The sequence below is a fragment of the Schistocerca piceifrons genome, chromosome 3, assembly GCF_021461385.2.
Source record: "Schistocerca piceifrons isolate TAMUIC-IGC-003096 chromosome 3, iqSchPice1.1, whole genome shotgun sequence".
In the NCBI taxonomy this organism is placed as follows: Eukaryota; Metazoa; Arthropoda; class Insecta; order Orthoptera; family Acrididae; genus Schistocerca; species Schistocerca piceifrons.
This window is the reverse complement of record NC_060140.1, coordinates 847,407,894-847,435,873: the sequence shown is the minus strand read 5'-3', so window position 1 is coordinate 847,435,873 and position 27,980 is coordinate 847,407,894. Positions and strand designations below refer to the sequence as shown.

Sequence of the window (27,980 nt, the reverse complement as noted above, 5' to 3'; positions counted from 1 at the left end):
ATTGCAAAATAGTAACACTAAATCGTTACATAAGAATTAAAAAACTGGTAGAAACTTACCTTTGGGAAGATCAGTTTGGATTCCAGAGAACTGCAGGAAGACACTAGGAATACTGACCCTATGACTTACCTTAGAAGATAGGTCAAGAAAAGACTAACCTATGTTTATAGCATTTGTAGACTTAGGGAAAGCATTTGACAATGTTGTCTGGAATACACTCAAATTCTGAAGGTTACTGGAGTAAAACACAGGTAGTGAAGGGCTATTTACAACTTGTACAGAAACCAGATGGCAGTTATAAGTGTCAAGGGGCATGAAAGGGAAGCAATGATTGAAAAGGGAGTGAGACAGGGTTGTCGCCAATCACTGATATTATTCAGTTGGCATATTGAACAAGTAGTAAAGGATATAAAAATATTTGGAGTAGGAATTCTTGTTCAGGGAGAAGAAATAAAAATTTTGAGGTTTGCTAATGACATTGTAATTCCGCTGGAAACACCAAAGGACTTGGAAGTGTTAGGAAGTCTTTTGTGAAGGTGTTTATCTGGAGTGTAGCCATGTATGGAAGTGAAACATGGGCAATAAACAGTTTAGACAAAAAGAGAATAAAAGCCTTTGAGATGTAGTACTACAGACGAATATTGAATATTACATGGGTCAATCATGTAACTAATGAGGATGAACTGAATAGAATAGTCTGCCCTGAAAGCTGAGTGGTCAGCATGACGGATTTCCATCCTACAGGCCTGGGTTTGCTTCCTGGCTGGGTCGGGGATTTTCTCTGCTTAGGGACTGGGTGTTAATCCAGTGTGCAGGTTGCCCAATGTGGTGTTGAACGTAATAAGACCTGCACCAAAGCGGCTGGACATGCCCCGTAAGGGGCCAAACGCTCATTTCCACATGCTGAATAGAATTGGGGAGATAAGAAGTTTGTGGCACAACTTGACCAGAAGAGGGGTTGGTTGATAGGACACATTCTGAGACACAAATCTGAAATTGGGAGGAAGTGTTGGGGGAGGGGGGGTTGAACTGTAGAGGGAGACCAAGAGATGGATACAGCAAGGAGATTGAGAAGGATGTAGGTTGCAGCAGTAATCTGGAGATGAAGAGGCTTGCACAGGTAGAGTAGCATGGAGAGCTGCATAAAACCAGTCTTTGTATGGAAGACCACAACAGCAACAACTGTAAGCTTCTGAACTTTGACAATGTAATTTGAGTGCTGTACTCAGTACACTCAGTACTCCACAGACTCTGGAATATACCATTGTGAAACCCCTCTTCAAGGAAGGTGTAAGAGAGATCAATAACTGACCTATTTCACTGCTGACATTGTTCTCCAAAGTCTTTGAGAAATTGATATATTCTTGAATAGTATCTCACCTTAGCAAATCACAGTTTCAGTTTCAGAAGGGTTGCTCTACTGAGAATGCCATTTAAACATTCACTCATCAGATTTTACAAGCATTAAATAATAAAACAGCCCTTATTGGTATTTTCTGCGATCTCTCTATGCCATTTGACTGTATGAATGATGGTATTCTCATAGATAAATTAAAGTTTTATGGGACTGATTGTATAGCCAACCAATGGATAATGTCATATTTAATCAAAAGAATGCAGAAAGTTGTACTTGGCAATTGAAGCAATATAGTCCAGGGACATAATTCTGACTGAAGAGAAATCACATTCCCCAAAGTTCAGTCTTCAGTCCATTATTGTAAATGACATTCCACCTTGTATACAACAAGCAGAACTAGTTCTTTTTGCACATGGCACAAGTGCTGTAATCAATCCAAGCATATGTACAGAAAGAAGAAGAAGTGGCAAAGAAAGTTCTTAAAAGTATTATTGACTGATTTTCTGCAAATGATCTTATCCTCAATTTTAAATACGCACGACAGATTCAGTTCTTAGAGGTGCTGCACCAATGATAATTGTAAGACATGATGAGGAAATAATAAATGGGGTGGAAATTTCAAAATTCTTAAGGGTGCATATTGATGAGAATTTAAATTGGAAAAACACGTTTTGGAACTCCTAAAACAACTTAGTTCAGCCACATTTGCACTTAGAATCATTACACATCTTGGGGAGAGAGATAGCTCAGTACGTTGGCATATTACACATATTTATATACGGGGGAACTCATTTTTAAGAAAGGAAGTCTTCATTGAATAAAAATGTGCTGTAAGAGTAGTATGTGGTGCTCACCCATGATCATCTTGTAGACATCTGTTTATGGAGTTGGGCATTCTGACTACTGCTTCACAGTACTGCTTCACAGTATATTTATTCCCTCATGAAGTTTGTTGTAAATAATCAAATACAGTTTGAAAGCAACAATGAGGTACATAATTACAATACCAGAAGGAAAAATAACATTCATTACTCCACATTAAGGTTGTCTTTAGCACAAAAATGGGTGCACAATGCTGCAACAAAAATTTTTGATCACTTACCCAGTGACATAAAATGTCTGACAGATAGCAAAATAAAATTTGATAACAAACTGAGAAAGTGTTTCCTATACATATATGACTTAGAAACTGTGTGTAAAAATTTGCAACGTGAATGTAAATGTAAATGTAAAATGAGTCATTCCAAATCATTATGATCCAAAGAACATGTAACTAACTAACTAACTAACTTAACTCAGTCAGTAATTAAGATACCAAATAATTTAGAATCATAAAAGATTTGTTTCAAGATGGATACTATACTTGCAAATAGGGGAATCCAAAAATGTGTAATAATAATGTTCTGTGTACTGATGTGGATTACTAATTGGAAACATTTTACACAAACCAAACAATAGTAAAGTTTAGTGTCCATGCAAAATAGAAAAATCTTACCTAGCCAAATTTCAAAGCGGTATGTAATTTCAGAATTCACATCATGTTCTTACACCTGCCCCACCCCAATGTCTGCAGTCTGTGCCCAGAGATCATAAAACTGATGTCTATATCGTAACAAGTACTTTTATAAAGAGTATGAACCTGTGTAACACCATGTGTCTTGATCCTTTCATCTGAAACTGCAAACCTGTGTCTTCAGGGAACTAATATTCCACTAGCAATATTAACAAGACAGTGTTATGAATTATGTGACCATAATACTCAGACTAACTAATACAAATCATACTTCTGTCATGATACAATTATTCTGTCACTGTGGAGTTTAATCATATCTGTGAGATTGTTTAGTCATTGGGTGATGCTCCTTCCTTCTGGGATTACAAAGAAGGAAATGTGCTTCCTTTTACCTGTGTATACCGTGACTTGTGAAACTAACACTGGTAACAAATCATAATATAGCGAAAATACGTTGATGTAAATCACCATTAAATCTTATTTCGTGACCAGTTTACATTATTTAAATTTCTCTTTTTGCTTATCAGTTCTCAGTACATTAGTTCATTGAGATATGAGAATTCAAGATTCTTCAAAGCAGAGAGCAACAAAATAATGGTAAACGGAACACTGTAAACTGTGCATGGCAGACACACAGTCAATGTGGGCTGATGTTCTATCCATGATGCAGAAAACACACTCCAGTGTTGGTTTCACACATGTTTTGGGTACTAAGCACACAAATGTTCTGCACCATGCAACCACCCATGATAGGTGGATGGGTCGTGGTACATAAGAAAGGCACCTTCACTACGGATGGGTTAACAAAGAAAGTTAAACTCAACCTACTTGGAACAAGTGCAGCTTGTATTTCCCAGACAAGACACTGAACTAGTATTTCCTTGTCAACATGGATTCTGAAGTGAACAACCTCCCCAAAACAACATCTAAAATAGAGATTTCAGATTCCATCCTTCAGCTGTGAGCCACAGATGGCATGCACATGAAACTATATGCAACAATCACTTGCACAGTGGACCTTGGCCCATGTGAACCTTTCACTTGACATTTCACTATTGCTGATGCAAATGAGCCATTACTGGGTTCTTAAAGACAGTACCACCTCTCTCCCAACCTAATCAATGGTGTACTTTACTACACTAGCAAGAAGAGTGAGTGCCAGGCATAAGAGGCAGTCTGCCTATGCATTCACAAGAGTGATTGACAGTTTCTAAAACATAGTACAACATTAACTAAACAATCAATGAATCTTACTGCAACTTAATGCTGAAACTGGTCTCTGTCAACAATAAATATGAAGTCATGAGTGTGGAATGAATGAAATCAAGAATTAAAATCTCAGTTGCCAACAGGATAAAAGAATTAGAAGATGCTAGAAAACAGATAGTTAAACTGATGGATGGGGAAAATCTTCAGAGGCTGGTGGAAAACTTTACTGAACTTCCAGAAATGACAAGCCGTTGATATGTCTAGACGAAATGTTGACTAAAATGATATTGACAATGAATGCAAGGAGCATGTGCAACAAGCATACAAGGATGCAGTTCACTGTGTACAAAAACATATGTGAAGTAAAATCACAGTTTGTCTCAGTGCCATGCATGTGCACCTTGTGAGGATACTTACACATTAATGTAGGTAGTAAAGCTAATGTCAGTTCATAAAACCATGGTCCCAGTGTAACCAGTGCTCTGGCCATGACAAATGCTCCTTGTAAAAAGAGATGTCAAAGATGACATAGTTTATAGAATAAATAGTACGCATGGCTCACCAGCTAGCTTGAGACAAGTTATGTGTCATTAAGGCTGCTATTAATGACTTGCTGCAATCAGAGCCTGTTGGCTTCACTGACTCATTTAATACCAAAAAAGGATGGTTCATGCTAGGGGATTACTGAGCCCTTAATTCACTCACAGTTTCTGACTGATACCCAACACGAAACATACCAGATTTTGCACACACTTAGAAGGTTCCTCTGCATTTAGTGCATTGGACTGCTAGAAAGCAAATTTGCAGATCCAATTGTCTCTAGAAGAGACATATAAAATTGCAGTAATTACACTGTTTGACTATATGAGTTTCTTTTTATGCCCTCTGGATTGAAAAATGATGCACAGACTTGGCAGTGTTTTACTGATAGTTCTCTATAGATGTCCTCTTTGTTTTTTTCTATTTGGATGACATCCTCATATCCTCATCATCTCCCAAAGAACATAAAAATCACCTTCAACAAATTTTCAAGGCTTTGGAATAATTTGGGACAGTTGTCAATGAGGAAAACTGTCACTCTTCAAACAGCAAGTAACCTGCCTGAAACTGGAGTGTATGATGATTCCCAGAACTGATGCACAATTATGGGGCAACATCTCACACAACAGGTTATGACTAAATGTTGCGCAGAAGTTTCACAGAACAGTTTTTGATAACCTGCACAACATGACTCACTCTGCAGTACAATTGTCCACAAAGTCAGTTACAGAACCATTTGTCTGGCCTACACAAAAGGCAGATTCAAAGCATGGGCACAAGTTTGCATCAACTGTTGGTATAGTAAAGCCAGTAGTCATGCATCTCCCAAATGTGGCAGCTATACAATAGCAAATGTCATCTGCACCACATACATCTCAAGCTCATGGAACCCCTACCTGAGTTGGAAAGCTTTCGCAACATACTCTCAGCAACAGATTGTGTTACTCCTTTGGTAGATGCAGTACTTTCTTTATATAACAGCCAAAACTGTGGCAAAAACATTTCAACAAATTTGGATATCATGGTTTTGTTGTTCTGGATATCAGTTTCAATGGACAGAGGCCACAAGCTTAAATCTTAGCTGGTTCCATAACTATGCAAACTGCACTTTTCAGTGATGGTGTGGCGGCAGCACCATCCAACGCACGAAGGGCTGAACTACGGCACTGCCAACACAAGTAGGGGCAGCTGTACCGCTATGCAGAATTTCGGCAACGGTGCGTCACACACCGGACCGCACGGGAACAAAGCAGGCGGCCAGTGCGAGCTAGTCGACGCGACGTGACACACGTCTCCCAGTTCTTCCGCTGCGGACCACGTGCGTCGAGTCAACGTGACTCCGCCGTAAATGCGTATGCGCGGTCGTAAGCGCAGTCGCCGTTAAAGTGTCTTCCGCTCCTTTGCAGACTTTATGGCGCCTCTGGTCGCGCCAGGAGCAGAACATTCTGTGACGTGGCCTTTTGTCCCACTCGGTCCACGCGGTCACACCACGGCTCGTCACTGGAGTGTACACCCTCCGGGATCGGTGATCGAGCCGTGCCGCCAGTGCAACGCTCCTGTATAGACGGACATTAACGAAGAATGTTATTTGTCATTTATTGTAACGGTAGGAAAAATAAATGTGGCCTGTCCAGAAACCGCTTTAGTCGTTTATTGCCACAAAGCCTCTCCCTTGAGCATAGTGCGTGGGTGCGGCGATAAAGCCGGTTCACTGCACATGAGTGACTGTAAGCGGAGATACAACACGTTCCCGCTTCACTGGTGACCCTGACGTGATCTGAGGCTAAAAAAACATGTGGTGACGAACGTTCATCGGTACGAGAGACGTGGAACTGCGAGTAGGCTTGCGCGTATACGCCCACGCCGAACAGTGCTCCGTAGTGAAATTTTTTTTAACTAACTTTTTTTTTGTATTGTTTTTGTGCGCATATGTTTTGATCGCGGATTGCTTAGTGTTATTTTTTTTTTTCTTTTCGTGTGTTTCCCTTGTGGTATTTTCACTGTGTACTTTCCTCTTGTACGAGGATTCAACTCTGAACTAAGATGGCGACACTAGAGGAGTTGCGAAAGACCGTCGAAGAACTGCTCGCACGCAACACGAGGCTAGAGAGTGAGCTACAGGCACGGACTACACGCGCGGACTCCGCGCAGCCGCAGACAGCTCAGGACAATGTTGGCGCGCAAATCCCCGCCACACCGACACCTCCTACGACCGCCGGAACGCCGACAAGCGCTGGACGGGCGTTGATTATGCTGCCTCTCTTTTGGCCGCGCGACCCTGTGATGTGGTTCAGCCAGGTTGAGGCGGTATTTATGAGCAACCACGTGACCTGCGACCTGGCGAAATTTGGGCACGTAGTGAGCCAGCTGGACCAGAACTATGCAGCCGAAGTGCGGGACATAATCACCACCCCGCCGACGCAGTCAAGCTACAAATGGCTCAAGGAAGAGCTGATATGGCGCAGCCGGCAACGCAGCAATAGCCACTCCAACGGTAGCCCGCCGACGTCACAGCACGCACAAAGCGGCTACTGCTGGTACCACACCCGCTTCGGCAACGAAGCAACCAGGTGCCGCACTCCTTGCTTGCACCCAAACGCCAGCTGCGACCGGACCTAGGCGCACCCGGCTGCAATATGATATCGAAGCGTCTGTTTGTTGTGGAATGGGGGGCAGGCGTGAGGTACCTCGTCGACACGGGTTCGGACCTCTCGATATTCCCCCGTTCTATGTTACAAGACCGCAGGCGGGCCGAGGCACTCTGCCTTACAGCGGCGAACAATTCCACTATTAAAACTTATGGCACACACAGCCGCAATATAGATCTAGGCCTACGGCGCACGTTCTCGTGGACTTTACCGTGGCCGACGTCAATGAGCCGATCCTGGGCGCAGACTTTCTCGGCCACTACGGGCTGCTAGCCGACATCGCAAACGGCCAGCTCATCGATGCCACAACGAGTTTAAAGATAGCAGGACAGCACCGTCAGGCTGCATACTACAGTGTTAAACCCGTGAAGTGCCCCGGACTGTACGCTGACATTCTGGAACAATTCCCTGACCTCACCCGCCCAGCCGGTGCACCAAGAGACATCAAACATTCGACGGAGCACCACATAATAACCACACCCGGACCCCCCACATCGTGTCGCCCATGTCGACTCGCGCCTGACAGACTTGCAGCAGCACAGGCAGAGTTCGAGGCCATACTGCGGCAAGGCATCGTGCGACCATCGAGCAGCCCATGGTCATCGGCGTTGCATTTAGTGCCCAAAAAAGACAATTCGTGGCGCCCGTGTGGGGACTATCGCGCCCTTAATTCGCGAACAGTGCCGGACCGATACCCAGTCCCACACCTTCAAGACTTCAGCTACACCTTGGCGGGCTGCGCGGTGTTCAGCAAGATTGACTGCACAAAGGCATACACCCAAATTCCGGTGGTACCCGAAGACATCGAAAAAACAGCCATCGTAATGCCCTTTGGGCTTTTTGAAAGCCTGTTTATGACTTTCGGTCTTCGGAATGCTGCCCAGACTTGGCAGCGGTTCCTGGACGGCGTCTTGCGAGGCTTGCCATTTTGCTTCACGTACCTCGACGCCATCTTGGTGTATTCCAATTCGCCCGAACTCCACCGCCGCACCTTAACGACCATCTTTCAGTGCCTGAGTGAAGCCGACATCGTTATTAACCCCGCTAAATGCAAGTTCGGTGTGACGGAAATTGAGTTCCTCGGCCATTTAAGTACGCCCACCGGATTGACACCGCTACCGGAGAAAGTGAAGGCAATACTGAACATGCCGCGTCCGCAGATGCACAAACAATTACGACATTACCTCGGCATGTTGAACTTTTATCATCGACACCTGCCCAATGCCACAGCCGTACAAGAGCCGCTGACTAAGGCGTTACAAGGTCCTACCTCAAAAGGAAAGACCCTCGTGAATTGGACAGACGCAATGGAGCAGAGCTTCATGGACTCAAAAAGGAATCTTGTGGAAGTGATGCTGCTCGCGCACTCGGTACATGACGCGGACTTAGCTGTAGTCGTGGATGCCAGCCAGGCCGCCATCGACGCGGCGTTACAACAGCGCGTCTGTGGGAGTTGGCAGCCTCTCGGTTTTTTCTCTAAAAACTTTCCGATTCGCAACGTGCTTGGAGCGCTTATGACCGAGAGTTGCTTGAGGTGTACGCGGTGGTGAAATACTTCCAACCGTCCATAGAAGCCCGACAGCTCATCATTTTCACCGATCACAAACGCATTACACATGCGTTCGAGAACAACCACACTAAGTGTTCACCGCACCAACTCCAGCAGTTAGAGTACGTGTCGCAATTCACGACTGACATTCGACACATTTCGGGGATAGACAATATCGTCGCCGATTGTCTGTCCCGAGCGTGTGCCGTTATTTCACCCCCTGTGAACTTTGAGGACGTGGCCCAAGTACAGGAGAGTGACGAAGAACTGCACCGCTTCCGTCACGACACTTCCAGCGGCCTTCAACTGGAGCTGGTGCCTGTCCCCGGCTCCGCACGGAAGATTTGGTGTGACACCTCAACTGGCACGCACCGACCGTTCCTCCCGGAGAAATTCCGGCGCAGTGCCTTCGACCGTGTCCACGGACTGTCACACCCCGGCACCAACACCACTGCAACGCTCGTAGCTGCGGGTTTCGTCTGGCCCGGGCTTCGGAAGGACTGTCGCGAATGGGCGCGCACTTGCACCGCATGTCAGCCCGCCAAAGTCGGGAGGCACACCCATGCACCCGTGGGCACCTTCCCGGACGCGACACGCCGATTTGCGCACGTCCACGTGGACCTCGTCTGCCCGCTTCCTCTCTCACAAGGCAAGCGGTACATGCTAACTATGGTGGACCGCTTCACTCACTGGCCAGAAGCAACGCCCGTTGCGGATGTCACAGCCGAGACCGTCGCCACCACATTCGTCGACACCTGGGTGGCACGCTTCTGATGTCCAAGTCACGTGACAACAGATCGCGGCCGCCAGTTTGACTGCACGTTGTTCACGCACGTCACCAGACTGTGTGGCACCCGGTTACACAGGACAACCAGCTACCATCCGGCATCGAATGGCATGGTCGAACAGTTCCACAGGACTCTCAAAGCCGCTCTAACCTGCCACGACACCTCATGGCCAGAGGTGCTCCCACTGGTGCTGCTCGGCCTGCGAGTCACGCCGAGGGAGGAGATCGGCGCGTTACCTGCCGACCTCGTTTATGGGCAATCTCTGACAATCCTGGGCGATTTTGTCAAAGATGCAAGACTCCCACGCGACGCCGTGGCACCCGCTCTGGCGGAACGTCTGCGCAGTCACATGGCCGGCCTCCGAGCACACGCACCGATGTGGCACGGCACCAGGAAGATATTCGTCCACGCCGACCTGCAGCGCTGCATGCACGTCATGTTGCGTACCGACGCAGTACGGCCACCTCTCCGACCGCCCTACAGTGGACTGCACCGCGTGATCGCCCGAGGAAACAAAACGCTGGTCCTCGAGTGCAACGGAAAGCCGTCGACAGTGTCAGTCGCACGCGTCAAACCAGCCTACGTCTTGCCCGCTCCATCAGCCACGCATTTCTTCGACCCGGCAGAAGATCTGATCATGGACGACACTCCCTCTGCCAGCGGTCAGACGGAGCCCGCACCCGGAGCCACCAGTGATGCACAGCTGCAGCCTGCTGTCATCGCGCCGCCATGTGCGCCTCCCACCACCACGCCCAGGCAGCTGGTACGGCCACCCAGACCGCGCCCACCACAGGTGCACCGGTCGCCCCCACCACAGCCGCCAGCGGACTACGTCACGCGCGCCGGCCACCGCGTCCGATTCAAATGGCCGTGCTGCATCGCCAGCGCACCACGACACCCAAAGCGGCAATCATGCGCCCGAGCCGCCGAACGCCGTCAGAATTTGGCGCCCACGAGCCGCCGTCCGCTGTAGAGACCCGACCTCCAGCTGCAAGTGCCTTCAGCCGGTAACTCCAGTCGAGCGCCGGACACCGTCTCCTGCGTTCGTCACAGCTCCTGGACCCGCGTTCGCGTCTTTGGCCTCCGCCGTGTTGGGCGTTGAGGCCGGATCGGCACCCGCGCCAGCTTACTGCATTCGCTTCTCTGTCGAGCTCCGGCCATCGCGCTCCACACTGCCCGGCTTGTCCGTAGTAGCTCCCGGACCCGTGTTCGAGTTCTGACGGCAACGCACTCGTGCAAGCGTCTTCGAGACGTCGCCACCAATGACCTGCAACACACGCCTTCACGCGCATCGCTACGGACAGTCGCAGCCAGTGCCTGCGGCCGCTGTCACTAGCCGCCAGCGCGAGGACACGCCCACCGCATGCTCGCCGGTCAGGCGCGCTGACGTCACGGGCCTCTGACCTTCCGAAGCCGACCGACCCCCACCAAAGCTGCCGCACTGCCATCACGCAGCGCGCGAACTTTAAACACACGCGCGCCACTGAACGATCGCCCCGTTTTCGCAACTACGGAGCTCCGCTCTCCAAGGGGGGATCTGTGTGGTGGCAGCACCGTCCAACGCATGAAGGGCTGAACTATGGCACTGCCGACACAAGTAGGGGCAGCTGTACTGTTACGCAGAATTTCGGCAACAGTGCGTCGCACACCGGACCACACAGGAACAAAGCAGGCAGCCAGTGCGAGCTAGTCGATGCGACGTGACACACGTCTCCCAGTTCTTCTGCCGCGGACCACGTGCGTCGAGTCAACGTGACTCCGCCATAAATGTGTATGCGCGGTCATAAGCGCAGTCGCCGTTAAAGTGTCTTCCGCTCCTTCGCGGACGTTACGGCGCCTCCGGTCGCGCCAGGAGCAGAACATTCTGTGACGCGGCCTTTTGTCCCGCTCGGTCCACGCGGTCGCGCCACGGCTCATCACTGGAGTGTACACCCTCCGGGATCGGTGATCGAGCCGTGCCGCCAGTGCAACGCTCCTGTATAGACGGACATTAGCGAAGAATGTTATTTGTCATTTATTGTAACGGTAGGAAAAATAAATGTGGCCTGTCCAGAAACCGCTTTAGTCGTTTATTGCCACAAAGCCTCTCCCTTGAGCATAGTGCGTGAGCGTGGCGATAAAGCCGGTTCACTGCACATGAGTGACTGTAAGCGGAGATACAACACATTCCCGCTTCAATGGTTTACCACCCACAGGACAATGGACTCATAGTGCATTTGCACCATACTGTTAAGGCTGCACTCATGTGACATAAAGAACAATGAACAGAAGCATTGCCATGGGTACTTCTAGGTGTTAGACTTAAAGGCATCTTTAGCAGAAATCTTGTACAATATAAGTCCCACACTGCCAGCAGAATTCATAGCTCCTGCTTTATTAACAAAACCACATAGCTGCCATGTTTGGTCAGGTAGTTTAAACAGCACATTGGATGTATGCACATACCACCTCTACAACCGCATGTATTTAGAAAATCTTGGCAGACTGCAAATACATGATGCTCTGGGATGATACAATCCGTACCGCTCTCCAAACTCCTTGTACAGGACTCCATTCAGTTCTTAAGTGAAGAGAGCAGACTTTTGACATACTACATGTGATGACTTCCATGTTCTCATTGCTATTTGATTTGATTTGATTTGGTTTATTGAGCACCCATTTTATCATGTACAATGATATGGGATTTGTCATATGTTACATACAGAAAAAAATATGAATAACAACATATTATGTAAAAAATATCAGTGAACAAACTGAATTAAATATATTGGCAAAAACAATTATAGCTTACATGATATAAATTTGTAACAATATAGGACACAAATACGTTACATATATTCTGTGTATAATGGACAGCAACAAGAAACGATGATTATAACACTCTATATTGACAAATATATTAATTTTTGTGTGTACATAAAGGAGTCTACCCCACGACACAAGTTTGTATATGTGTGACTTATAAGATAGGTGCAGGCACGCTATCTTTCTGAAGAATTCATGTATTCACTAACACTGCAAAAACTATTACTAATTAACATTCTTTTGAGTTCACTTTTAAAACTGCTCAGCTTCTGAATCCTTATAATTTTTAAGGGAAGAGCACTATAGAGAATTTTCAGGTGGTATATTGCACTCTTGTTGTACTGGGCTTTCTTATGCACTTCTCTGTGAAAGTCATTACTCTGTCTTGTTGTATAGTCATGGAACTCACTGTTTAAAGAAGAAAACTGAGGGTGAGACTTTCATAGATGTAAATAGATGGAAGAGTCATGATTTTATATTCCTTGAATAATTCCCTACATGGATCTCTAGGTGCAGCTCCTTTTATGATCCTTATCGCTCATTTTTGAATAATAAAAGAGAATTTTGCCTGACTTGAATTGCCCCAAAATATGACACCATATCGCAAAAGACTATGCATAAATGCATAATATGTACACAATACTGTTTGATCACTGCAGCAATTTTTGAGCATTCTGAATACATAATAACATTTACATAATTTTTTATTGAGCACATCTATATGCTTGTCCCACTTTAGATGCTCATCTAACCAAATTCCTAAGAATTTTGTATTTGGCGTTTGTAGTATATTCTGTTGGCATAGCTTCACAGTTATATTGGGCTTCACATTATTTGAAACATGTCTGTAATTCATCCATAATGTTTTTTTCTCATTCACAAATCAACTGTTGTCCCTGAACCATTTAATTGCTTCAACTGTTGTTGTTTCAATTTTCCTGTTAAGGTCAGTCTCATTCTGAGCTTTAATAAAGAGACTTGTATCATCAGCAAAAAGTACACAATCAGCTTGTGTTAAATAGTTTGGCAAGTCATTTATAAAGATCAAGAACAACAGGGGTCCCAACACCGAACCTTGGGGCACCTCATAATTAACTTCCTTATAACCAGAAAAGTATGACTTTCCATCATGAACCATTTCTACTTTCTGGCATCTGCCAGATAAGTATGACTTAAACCATGCATGAGCAGTACCACAGACTCCATAGCAACTAAGTTTTTCGAGCAGTAGTTTATGATCAATAACGTCAAAGGCCTTTGATAAATCTAAAAAGATCCCACAATTTACTTCATTATTATCAATGGGATTTAGGACAAGTCTTAGAAAGTTGTATATAGCTGTTTCAATTGATCTATTCTTTCGAAAGCCATTTTGTTCATTGACCAATATTCCACTTTTTTTTAGGAAAGTAGAGAGTCTTCCATACATTACTTTTTCTATAATTTTTGAAAAACAAGATAACATTGATAAAGGCCTGTAGTTTTTTACATCATAACGATCCCCATTTTTTGCATAATGGTTTTATAATTGATTATTTCAGCTTTCTAGGGAAAGTGCCAGTACTGAAAGATGCATTAATTATATCTACAAGAAGAGGAGTAATATATCTGCTGTGTTTAATGATTTTGTCTGGAATGTCATCGGTGCCACAGGATAATTTATTTTTTAGTTTGCTGATGGCATTCTCTACCTCATGTACTGTTACAGGATACAAAAACATAGTTTTGGGATTCAATGTGATGTTATGACTGATGTCTGTACTACTTTGGGTTTGTATGAGGTTTTGAACTACACTTGTAAAATGACAGTTGAATATATTGGTAATGTGTAATGGATCATTTATGGTTTTGTCCTCAAATTTAATAACAATGTTGTTTCTTACTTTGCTTCTTCCTAAGTTACTATTGATCACTTTCCAAACTGATTTCATTTTTTTGTTGCCATTATTTCTACTGATATATGAATCATTATTTAACTTTTTTGCTGCAGTAATTACTTTCTTGTATAATTTCCTATAACACTTAACACGTTGTTTCAAATGCTTGCAACCAGTGTGGGTTCTGCAAAATCTAACAAATGATAATGTAGACACTGCTTCACTGGAGAGACAAGATTCACAAGAGGGGGAAGACACCACCAAATTCCAACACTAATCTCCACCCTTCCCCACCCCATGACCATTGGCATCATACTTCAGTTCACACAGCAGGACAATGCTAACACTGCTCCCATTATGGGTGTGTGCTTAGGACTCCTCACTACCTTAGTCAGTATTTACGGAACAAGGGGGAGCAACACCAATATTTTTCCTGTGAGAAACAGCAAACTGCTGTGAAACATGGGAGAACCAAGAAATTTACATGCCATGCCAATGAACCATTCCAGAAATTGCATTTCATGTCACTTGTCAATGTCAAATACAGCTCTGAAATCAGAAGATTATTTTTATTGCCTAATGAAATACAAAGGTAATGAAACGCTATCTACTATAGTGGATACAGCTAAACTCAGAAAGAATCATTCAGCAGAAAAGCCAATACCCAATAAAACTGTTACATAGCAATTGAAGCGTTCCAGTCACTATAATTTATGTTCTGTCTCTGCATAAAATTTACAGTCTGATCATCAAGAACAGATCTCATCTTAAGTCTTAGATGGACACAGTCCCGATGTTTCCTGTCACACAACTGTTTAGTCAGACATGATTCTGTTGTCAGTTCCCACCTTATCAGGCCCCAATTAGCTGGAAAGTTTCCTTAAGTGTTGCATATGTGTCATTTCTTGTTGTAAATTTACTTCTGTCCCTTATAGGTTTTTAAGAATGTTGGTTTGATATTATCACTGCATGGAGAGAACTTCTCCCACTTTGGGCTGCTTTCCACGAGCAATGTTCTGTCTGTCATGGACACCTGACTTTTTTCAAACAGTGCCAGTCACACAGCTGACACCTTTTCTTTGCTGTGCACCACTCTTGTTTTCTGATGCGTTCACCACTGTGTGGTATGGAAAAGTTATGTTAAAGTTCTACAAAATTTGAAAACTTGCATTACCAAAGTGCAGATCACAAGTTTCATCATGGAGGAGGCTACTGTGTTCTTTTGAAGAAATCTGCGGAAATAAGATTCCTCTCATCCTATTGTTCAACCACTGTTAAACAGGCACAAACTGGGACCACTCCACATGACTGGTCTCCAAGCAGAAATTGGTGACACATTTCAGCATGTTTACTTACATATAAGTGATACAATTCAACATTTTTTGTAGACTCAGTTCCTTCTTGGAATATATTAAAGACAGTTTATTGTCCCATACACAACAAATTTGAGAAGTCCCCATCCTGTTGCACTCTCATAATGAACTCCTTCACAACATAATAAATCAACTTATGGATGCTATTCAAAAACGACTTAGTAACATAGCTGCAACTTTAACAATATCCCATGCACTACAGACCATGTTTTACAACCTTAACTCTGTTCACACCAAGTGTGTATATTAATGTTGGGCCATAGAGACTGGCCTACAAAACTCAGTTCACTTTTAATTCCTCCCTTGCTTCATGCTCTTACAAATATCTCAACACATCTAAACCCTCCTCTTCAAATAGTATATACCCTCACTTCTAGTTTTATACCATTGTATTATAGCTGTATTACATAACATTGATTCATGATTACCAAATTGATGGAGCAATTCAAATTACATTTGTACTGATTTAAATTTATACTGCAACACTTCTCTTTGTGAAATTTCTCTGTTATTAGCAGAAGCTAAACAACTGCCATGCCCCTGGGTGACAGTCAAATTAATGCAAATTATGCTCTATGGCATAAGAATTAGCTATATATAGGCTGTCTTATACCCCATTCTGGTTTCACTTGTGTGTTCCAACCTGGAATTTCACAGTATACACTTATTTATTTATTTAATCGTATCCAAGCCATAGACAACCCACATATTACATATACACACAAATACAAATACAATACACATATGTACAAATAAAACAAACCCAAAATGGGGAGTCACATTACAATATAAAGACAAACATAGTATATATATCATATCACGTCCCGCCAAAATTCAGCCCATTTAACTGCCACTGCCGTAGCGTTTGCCAGATCTTCTTTCCTGCACACTTCCCCCATGTTGCTGCATTCCAGGAGGTGGTCCATTGTTTGGGTCTGTCCGTACTGGCACGTGTCCATCCCATCTCGGTATCCCCATTTACACATGTTTACGTTGCATCTGCCCACCCCAGTTCGTAGGCGGTTGACGGTTCTCCATAATGGCCATTTTAGTTCATTTCCAGTGGCCAATTGTTCATTGGGTGAGATTAGAGGTGCCTGGTCTCCCGTAGGCAGTGTTGCTTGCCATTTTGACAATCTGGCCTTATGTTTTGAGGTTTCGAGCGGTTGAACTGAGGTGAGGAAACTCCGTCTTGATTTTAGACGTGTGTGTGGAGGGTTTTGTCCGAAGAGAGGATGGTGCTGGTCATGCAGCTGTTTGAGGCGCTCTGCTTTGCTTGCTATAGCTCATCTGATGCTGGGTGGAGCTATGCCACTAAGCAAATAAAGTTGGCTAACCAGGGTGGGTCTTAGGCATCCCGTGATTATGCGACAGGCATCGTTCAGCAGAGGATCCACTCGTTTCGCATGCGCTGATCTTTCCCAAGCTGGGGCAGTGTATTCAGCAACCAAATAGCAGAGTGCAAGTGCCAACATACATAAAGTATGTGGGTCGGTACCCCATTTTGTGGAGGTGAGCTTACTCAGGAGGTTGTTTCTTGTCGATAGTTTTCCCCTGACTTTGTCTACATGATGTCTGTAAGTAAGTGTGCGATCAAGGGTGACGCCTAAATAACAAGGAGTGCTGCTGAACGCGATCTGTTGGTTGTTCCACGTGATGTTTAGGGTATGTTTGGCATCTCAGTTTCGAAGATGGAATAGGCAGGATACTGTTTTTTCTGCATTCGGACATAGGCAGTTTGCTTCGTAGTTTGGCATTAGACCATTGAGGGCATTTGTAAGGCTAATTTCTATGTCGTTAAAGTTCTGACCCTGCACATCTATTGCAAGATTGTCCACGTAAGCAAAGCTCCTAGTCCCTGGTGCAACTGGTTGATCATTCACATATATGTTGAAAAGAGTATACACTAAGTGAGTATAAGTGAATAATAGCAAAAAAATGGTTCAAATGGCTCTGAGCACTATGGGACTTAACTTCTGAGGTCATCAGTCCCCTAGAACTTAGAACTACTTAAACCTAACTAACTTAAGGACATCACACACATCCATGCCCGAGGCAGGATTCGAACCTGCAACCGTAGCGGTCGCGCGATTCCAGACTGTAGCACCTAGAACCGCTTGGCCACCCCGGCCGGCTGAATAATAGCAGACTTCTATTTCAAAGCATCCCATTGTAATATCCTAGGACTTGGATTTCAGTTTACCACACACTGGAAGGAAACTCTGAAACCCACTATCAAACTGTTCTTGTTATTCATTCCAGAATTTAAGTTATATCTCAGTACACATTCTGTCTCACAAGTTGTTCCAGATACTAACAAGTCCTCGGAGTACTTGATGGTACAGGAGCAGCAACAAATCAAACTAGATCAAGCTGCTGCCCATATTGCAGCATTCTGCCAAAACGATATTTTACTTCTACCAATATGATTTTTTACTTAACGTAACCGTTCTCAAAGTGACTTACACTCTACTTACTGTTCTGATACTGAGCATGATGGTATACTACTGTTTCACATATGAGTTATGTAGTAGACTGTGTACAGCCACTCTAGCTGATCATGTGCTTTGACCTATTACCAGTGGATTGTACTGAGATGAAGTGCAAACGTTAATGACAACTTTTATTTTTCTACTGTCATGAACTGTAATTTTGTAAACCCAGCTAGGGGTTTTTTTTTTTTTTTTTTTTTTATTAAAACTAGTATTTTCTATTTGTCTTGTGAACTGCTCACTTCCATGACTGATTCAAACAATAGTCTTTTATCATTGTGATTATTTGTTCATTTGATGTTTTATTGTCACCAGATATTTCTACAACCTGTTTATTATTCATTTTAAGTCTGATTTGACTACCTCGTTATTGTGATAATATATTATTGGATTGAGGGGATCAACCTTCAGATGTTCATTCTAAAGGTTGTTATTTGTTTGTATGTCACATTCATGCAATGAGAAGTATCATGTTTCTCAGTTGAGTAGTTTTATAGTTTTGTTAGTTACATCTATTTAATTTCATAAGTCATTATGGTTGATGCTCAGAAGGACTTATGAAGTAACTGACTCATTGCCTTCTGCACATTAATACATTTTCAGTTTTGCAGCTTTTCTTTGGTCAGTTAAATAGTTATAAAATTGCTTAGAGGATGTAATTGGTGATGCTGATGAAATCAGAATAAATTTTATTTACAGTGCTTCAGTTCTTCCTGATTACAATTGAAATAACCGTTCTGTTTCAGAATTCTGTTACATGACTTTGACCTGCCTTCTCATCAGGTTGGAAACAAATTAGTGCCACCCTGGTGGTTATCCTGTTCCCATAAGGATGCTGGCCAATGTGTACCCATGTCATTTTAACAAAACTGACCACAGTCTGATGAGGACGCATCTCAACATGACACAGCACCTATTCTATTGATTATGGAGAATCATACCATTTCCATTGTCATTAACCTGTTCTATTACTAATCATGGCTGGTCTCTTACCTACTCTAATAACTCTAGAAATCAGTCACTCCCACCTTTTATTAATTTTAAAACTGACCTGTAAACATGTATTTGCTGTATTATTTTTACATTATGCTCTAATGGATGTAATATGAGTGTTTCAGTTACATGTACTCATTAAAATTGTCTCTGAAACCCACTTCAGCTATCTTCATAATGCTGATGCCATCACAGTCCTGTTCCATCAACTGTAGTCACTGCACAGAGAGTAACAATTTTATTCAAGATTTGGACTGTTAAATTAAACCATGGTGAATTGTTTAACCATGGTGAATTGTTTCAGAGACATGGAGATGTACAAGCTACCACAGTCCCAAAACATGAGAACTTTTTATTATTTAAATTTTAAAAGGAAGCTGCCTTTTTGTTCATGACCTTTTTGTATGTGACAACAATCAACCAGATCACACAGGAATAGATTGAAATGTCATTAGAAAACCTGCACTGGCATTCAAATCACGCTGCAGGATCACCTGATTTGTGAGACTGAGGACCCTCAGAGCCCCAGCCAAAAAACTTTTTTCTCTTCTGTTTCGAGCCACCACTGCAGTGCTCTGGTTTGGAACCAAGTGGAGGGCTTAAACCAGAGACTTAGGCATTCCTGCAAAGATTTTGGATACAGATTTTCAGATCTTAACTATCAAGTGAAGATTTGTAGGGTCCATCTGAACAAGTTAGCCATTCACTGAAGACAAGAAGTAGTTATCGTGTAGGAGAATACATTTGTATACACCTGTGGAACTTGTAGGTTGTTTCCTCAAGACAAGTGGATTGCAGAAGGAAACATTTGCTATTGCTAAGCGGAAGGAGAAAATGTAAGTAGACAGACAGTAAATTAGGAGTAAGGTAACAACTCGCTAGACACCAGATGGTAGAGGTAACGAGTCATAAAACAGGCACACAAAAAGACTGAAAATTTCATTACCTTTCAGATGAATCCTTCCACACACACACACACACACACACACACACACACACACACACTAATACAACAATAACAGAAACAGTTTGATGATTGCAATGGTATGGACAATATAACAATTAAAGTACTGGAGCACTGCTATAAATTTGTTCTTAAAGTTCTCTGTCACATATTTCATGGGTTTCTAAACCAAGGAACCATCCCTAATAGAGCCAATTATGCAGTTGTCAAACCACTTTTCAAAACAGGTGTTAAAGCTGAGGTTTCCATATATCAGCCAATATCATCTTAATAAACACAATATCCCAGATAAAATCAATTTGGATTCCAAAATGGTATTTCAACTGAACAGTCCATTTTTCTCATTTGTTAACCAACTTCTCAAATCCATAGACAATAAAATGTCACCAGTTGAAGTCTTTTGTGATCTGTCTAAAGCACTTGACTGTGTAGATCACAAAATTCTACTTAGAATGGCTGAGAACTGTGCTGCAATAACTTGAGGTCCCATGCTAGCCACACATGTACGTGAGGCCCCTGAGGGGTTTTTCTATTAAGCTGCAAGCTGTTGCATGCATATTACCACTGGCCCTCCAAGTGTGTGACTTCAAGATTGATGTGAAAACAGTGTGGTAACAGATGCACAGTCTTAGTTATCGGACGGATTACAAGATGTGCTGGACTGCAATGACCAGTCTTGGGACTTTAGAGTTTTATTAATGAAACATGTGTGTCTTAGAAAGTATTATCTTGAAAATCTGGAAAAACTACAGGATGCAATTCTGATGTGTAATACAGTTAAACAGCTACAGACAACCAACCCTTCAGAAAAGTTTACAGAGCTTTATGTGGTTTGCACTGATGTATTATTTTACTACTGTGATCCTGAATCTGATCACTAGTGCATGTGCATTCCATCTGAGTCAAAGCAAAATGATATGATATAGATATGTGTGGGGACACTACAGTGTTATAAACTATGCAAATAAAATTAACTCATTGCACTGGATGCACCCGACTGCAAATTGTTGCTCATGTCGGCACCAATGACTCCTGCCGTCTGGGTTCAGAGGTCATCCTCAGATCATATAGATGGTTGGCGGAGTTGGTGAAGGCAGGAAGCCTCACTCATGGGCTGGAATCTGAGCTATTTGTAGTATCGTTCCCAGAACCAATCGCGGTCCTCTGGTTTGGAGCCGAGTGGAAGGCTTATCCAGAGGCTCAGACAATTCTGCGGAGATCTGAGGTGCAAATTTCTTGACCTATTGGGTGGAGAAATGTAGGGTTCCCCTGAATAGGTCAGGCATGCACTACACACAGGAAGCGGCTACAAGGGTAGCGGAGTACGTGTGGAGTGCACATGTGGGTTTTTTAGGTTAGAGAATTCCCTCCCTAGGCCCGACAAGACGCCTCCTGAGACATGACAAGGTACCAGTAGGCAAAACGCAACAGGGAATAACAATATTAATGTTGTAATAGTAAACCACAGGAGCATCTATAGAAAGGTCCCAGAACTGCTCTCATTAATAAATGGTCACAATGCCCGCATAGTACTAGGGACAGAAAGTTGGCTGAAACCAAATGTAAACAGTAATGAAATTCTAAACTCAGATTGGAATGTATACCACAGAGACAGGCTAGACAGTGAAGGGGGAGGCGTGTTTATAGTGATAAAAAGTGCAATAGTATTGAAGGAAATTGATAGAGATCTGAAATGTGAAATAATTTGGGTGAAGGTCACGGTTAAAGCAGGCTCAAACATGGTAATTGGTTGTCTCTATAGGCCCCCTGGCTTGGCAGCTGTTGTGGCAGGGCACCTGAAGGAAAATTTGGAAAATATTTTGAGTAGATTTCCCGACCATGTTATAGTTCTGGGTAGAGGTTTTAATTTGCCGGATATAGACTGCGAGACTCAAACGTTTATAACTGGTGGTAGGGACAAAGAACCCAGTGAAATTTTTTTTAAGTGCATTATCTGAAAACTACCTTGAGCAGTTAAACAGAGAAACGACTCGTGGCGGTAACATATTAGACCTTCTGGTGACAAACAGATCCGAACTATTTGAAACAGTTAACGCAGAACAGGGAATCGGCGATCATAAAGTGGTTACTGCATCGACGATTTCAGCCATAAATAGAAATATTAAGAAAGGTAGGAAGATTTTTCTATTTAGCAAAAGTGACAAAAAACAGATTTCAGAGTACTTGATGGCTCAACAGAAAAGTTTTGTCTCAGGTACAGATAGTGTTGAGGATCAGTGGACAAAGTTCAAAACCATCGTAAAATATGCATTAGATGAGTATGTGCCAAGCAAGATCGTAAGAGATGGAAAAGAGCCACCGTGGTTCAACAACCGAGTAAGAAAACTGCTATGGAAGCAAAGGGAACTTCACAGTAAACATAAACATAGCCAAAGTCTTGCACATAAACAAAAATTATGTGAAGCAAAATGTAGTGTGAGGAGGGGTATGCAAGAGGCATTCAATGAATTTGAAAGTAAAGTTCTATGTATTGACTTGGCAGAAAATCCTAAGAAATTTTGGTCTTATGTCAAAGCGGTACGTGGATCAATACAAAATGTCCAGACACTCCGTGACCAAAATGGTACTGAAACAGAGGATGACAGACTAAAGGCTGAAATACTAAATGTCTTTTTCCAAAGCTGTTTCACAGAGGAAGACTGCACTGTAGTTCCTTCTCTAGATTGTCGCACAAATGACAAAATGATAGATATCGAAATAGATGACAGAGGGATAGAAAAACAATTAAAATTGCTCAAAAGAGGAAAGGCCGCTGGACCTGATGCGATACCAGTTCGATTTTACACAGAGTACGTGAAGGAACTTGCCCCCCTTCTTGCAGCGGTGTCTAGAAGAGCGTAGCGTTCCAAAGGATTGGAAAAGGGCACAGGTCATCCTCATTTCAAGAAGGGACATTGAACAGATGTGCAGAACTGTAGACCTATATCTCTAACGTCGATCAGTTGTAGAATTTTGGAACACTTATTACGTTCGAGTATAATGACTTTTCTGGAGACTAAAAATCTACTCTGTAGGAATCAGGATGGGTTTCGAAAAAGATGATTGTGTGAAACCCAGCCCAGTTCGCAATATTCATCCACAAGACTCAGAGGGCCATAGACACAGGTACCCAGATAGATGCCGTGTTTCTTGACTTCCACAAGGCATTTGATATAATTCCCCACAGTCATTTAATGAACAAAGTAAGAGCATATGGACTATCAGACCAATTGTGTGATTGGATTGAAGAGTTCCTAGATAACAGAATGCAGCATGTCATTCTCAATGGAGAGAAGTCTTCTGAAGTAAGTGTGATTTTAGGTGTGCCACAGGCGAGTGTCGTAGGACCGTTGCTATTCACAATATACATAAATGACCTTGTGGATAACATCAGAAGTTCACTGAGGCTTTTTCCAGATGATGCTGTAGTATATCAAGAGGTTGTAACAATGGAAAATTGTACTGAATTGCAGGAGGATCTGCAATGAATTGACGCATGGTGCAGGGAATGGCAATTGAATCTCAATGTAGACAAGTGTAATGTGCTGCAAATACATAGAAAGAAAGATCCTTTATCATTTAGCTACAATATAGCAGGTCAGCAACTGGGAGCAGTTAATTCCATAAATTGTCTGGGAGTATGCATTAGAAGTGATTTAAAATGGAATGACCATAAAAAGTTGATCATTGGTAAAGCAGATGCAATCCAAAAACAAAGGTAGTAGGTTATAGTACACTTGTTCGCCCACTGCTTGAATATTGCTTACCAGTGTGGGATTCGTACCAGATAGGGTTGATAGAAGAGATAGAGAAGATCCAACAGAGAGCAGCACACTTCATTACAGGATCATTTAGTAATTGCGAAAGCGTTACGGAGATGATAGATTAACTCCAGTGGAAGACTCTGCAGGAGAGACGCTCAGTAGCTTGGTATGGGCTTTTGTTGAAGTTTCAAGAACATACCTTCACCAAGGAGTCAAGCAGTATATTGCTCCCTCCTACGTATATCTTGCGGAGAGACCATGAGGATAAAATCAGAGAGATTAGAGCCCACACAGAGGCATACCAACAATCTTTCTTTCCACGAACAATACGAGACTGGAATAGAAGTGAGAACTGATAGAGGTACTCAAAGTACCCTCCGCCACACACCGTCAGGTGGCTTGTGGAGTATAGATGTAGATGTAGATTCTGCTATTTTCCAAATACGAGGAGAAGGTGCAGCAGATCTTAAGCACATGCTTAATCTGTCAAAATGCTAAACCAACAAATGAGTGTTTTAAGTGTGAGTTAGCACGCCATCGTACCTAATAAACCTTTGAAGATTTTAGCAGTCCATGTCTGTGGTCCACTCCCATGACTACATGCAGGAGAAAAATATATAATAGTTCTGTGTGACATTTTCTGTAAGCACATAAAACTTTATGCAATTAAAACAGCTATAAGCTTTCGTATATCATGTATGTAGGTGTAGATCAAGTTTACTGCAAAGTGAATCTGTACAGCTGAATATTTTACCAGCTGACTGAGAAATTAGGTGTGTAGGCACTAGACATTAATTGTTTTACACTAACATGTGTTCACTTTACAGACTGTATATATAGGTAGAAGGAAGTGTATTTTGTATGTGTAAATTACTTCTTTTTACAAAGTGGAAGCAATCCAAAATGATTTGTAATTATTTACAACTACAAAAGTTAGTTATATTTTATACTTATTTAGTGGATGTTCTTCCAGTGTGTATTGATAAATTTTAGAAAGTAAAGAACATTTTTCATCATGTAAGATAGGCCAAAGTCAAAACACAGTTGTCTGTAAATAGGTAGAATAATAATTAAATAAAAACCACTACTATGTACTAGTGGATAGAGAGTTAATATGTAGACTAAGTGAAGTTTTCAAAATTTCAGTACTTTGGTGAAATCATTTTTTTTAACATCTCAGAAAAACAGACAACCAAGGCTGGTATTTTTAAACTAGAAATAGCATATAGGACTATCACTGGACTGTATAATACAAGACATGGTAGCAGAAATGCCAAAATCAATCACTGCAGCACAGTTATTGGGCTACTAGTACAGTGGGTTGTAGTAGAATACTGGAGCTCAGAGAACGCCAGTTTCTCATAAAGGTATTACGGCTTAGGAGGAATCATGAAAGTGAGTGGAAGTTCAAGAGCAATATGGAGGTGTACCAATGCAGTGAAGCCCCGAGGGATGTCATACAAAACAACAGTTGAGCTTCTATGGCCATATGAAATGCATACACTCAAGAAGATTAATAGAGGAGCTACTGACGTATTATCAGAAGCTCTGTGCATATACCAGGTATATTTACAAAATCAGGGAAGACCTCAGTCATTCAGGCAATACACAGGTCACTCATTATACAGGATAGCATCACACACAGAAGTAAGGTAGGACACTGCTGGCTCTTGATATACCAATGAAGTTAACAAAATCTTTGATAAGAATGTTAGTGAGAACTAGAATCCATGTCTCAGAATCCAAATCTCGTTCATTTAACTGTTGCTGTTACAGAAATTAATTTTCATTCCATAAATTGACACGTACAATGATAACTCTTAGAAATTACTGTACCTTTACATCACCAACACAGGATGCGATGTGTAAAGGAGTTTTCCCTTTGTTGTCCTTGACAGTGGGGTTTGCTCCTTCTGCCAGCAACATCTCTACTTCATGTTGTACAGATTTCCAATTTAAACCTTGCTCCACAAGCATTGCAAGAGCTGTCTGTCCTTCTGCATTTCTCTCGTCTACAGATGCCAGCTTCATTGACAGGATATGCTCTATAATCCTCAGCCTATTGTTACTACTTTTTGTGCCAAAGTGTAGAACAGTGTTTCCATGGTTGTCACAGCCCCATACTAAGGGCCAAATTTCCATGAGATAATCAATGGCTGTGGTGTTCCCAAACTGAGATGCCCTATGTATGATTTTCTGGCCATTTATATCACTTGCAGTTATGTTAGCTCCAGCATCAATCAGTGTTTGTGCAGTCTGAAACAAATAGAAGTTTTTTACATTAACATCCCAGCTGTATGTAAGTGTAGGCTTCCATTGTCACAGTCAATAAATTTCTTCTGGGCTGTTGATGACAATACCAATATATAAAACGTCCAATGTTTTGGTCACTATTGCAAGTGGCCAAAACTTCAGACAATTTTATATACTGACCATGTGGTCAACAGCCCAGAAGAATTTTACTGACCATCCCTGCTTTAATTAAGTTTTCAAAACACACATATAGGATATACGATTAAGCTCATGACAGCATCAAAAAACATAGCCAGTTTTGGAAGCATTCTTCTCTCACATTTTGCTGGACAGGCCCAGTAACATTAAAGAAACACCACAGTTTGTAGGATTACTGACCTGCCAATTAGGGTCTTTGGTAGATTCCTTCTTCACTCATTGATTAATAAAGACTTGCTTGTAATCCAAATTAAGTGCACATAACATTGTCAGGTTAGATTTTCACACCTACATATGTCTATTAAATTTATCAATCATGATTGACCATCAGCTGCAGATTAGTGTTCCTGTGTTTCATTTGACATGTCAGAAAACTTCCATAGAAATGGAAATAACTGAAAGTTACATAGCTTTAAATCACTAGAAAATATGCTGATTGACACAGAACTTTACATACTGGATGTTGACCACAGACTGCCTTTAAACAATCGATTATACATAATACTGACTGATACGGAGCTTCAGCTGATGAATATTGGGCACCAAATGACTGACAAAGAACATGTTGACCACTGAACAAAGACTGTAAATACTGTTAAGCACCATTTTATTTATAATTTAATTGTTTTATTAACCAATAATGTATTCAGGAGAATGTATCATTGTGCTATGTATCAAGAATCATAACTGTTTTCATACATATGCAATGATGACGTATTCAGGAGAACGTATTATTGTGCTATGTATCAAGAATCGTAACTGTTTTCATACATATGCAATGAATTATTCGATGTAGAATAAAGTATTATTATTATTATTATTATTATTATTATTATTATTACTTACTTACTTATACTACTAGAAAGTTTAATAAATGTGAAATCACTACCACTCTTCAAAACAAAACTAGGATAGTACTTGAAACAACATTTTTGTACAGTGTTAAGGAATATTTTGAGACTAGTCAGCAATCTGAAAGAAACTGTAGTACCAGGCGGCAGATGTACTGCATATACTGTGTCAGTGAAAAGTACAAATGCCACTCTTTTTATTGGATCAACAATCAAGCATTGCGCATAAAGTGAAATTGGTTACTCCTATCTTGTAATTTAAATTAGTAATAAAGGTTTCTGTTAGTTATTAATCCATGCGTGTATATGTGTGTCTACTGTACAATAATATAAATGTTATAATTGTAATTTACCCTGTAACTGTAAACTGTAAATATACATTGATATAAATACTACTCCAAACAGCAGTCAAAGGTTGAATGAATAAATAAATGACTGAATTGGTACAAATGATAGCTCTGTTTTATGACACAGACGTATTGACAACCACTTGGATCTACAAAAGCCTGCCAGGAATTTTCTGGAAACTCCAATTTTCTAACTGAATATCATAAAATAATGCACATTCTGGGAAAACTAGACATTCTTCCAAACAGACAGATTTGAATCGCAAGACAGTGACACCGAAATTTTGAAAACATCACTCTCTACAAGAGGCAGCCATAGGAAAATGACACAATGGAAAAAAGTAAATAAACAGTTTATTATTTCAAAAGTAAGCACCATAACTGCTAATACATTTGTCTCACTGTGAGACGAGATGTTCAGTACCTTCATGGAAAAATGTTTACAGTTGCCTACAGAAC

The 27,980-nt window shown here is 42.1% G+C and overlaps 1 protein-coding gene across 1 annotated transcript in view; it reads right to left on the bottom strand.

Annotated features, from left to right (window-relative positions):
• Positions 1–27,980, bottom strand: part of LOC124789920 (serine/threonine-protein phosphatase 6 regulatory ankyrin repeat subunit B-like) — a 365,119-nt gene that overhangs the window by 43,879 nt on the left and 293,260 nt on the right. Inside the window, exon 14 of the mRNA XM_047257440.1 lies at positions 25,709–26,128. Within this exon, the coding sequence (XP_047113396.1) occupies positions 25,709–26,128 (420 nt within the window). The remainder of the gene's footprint in view (positions 1–25,708; positions 26,129–27,980) is intronic.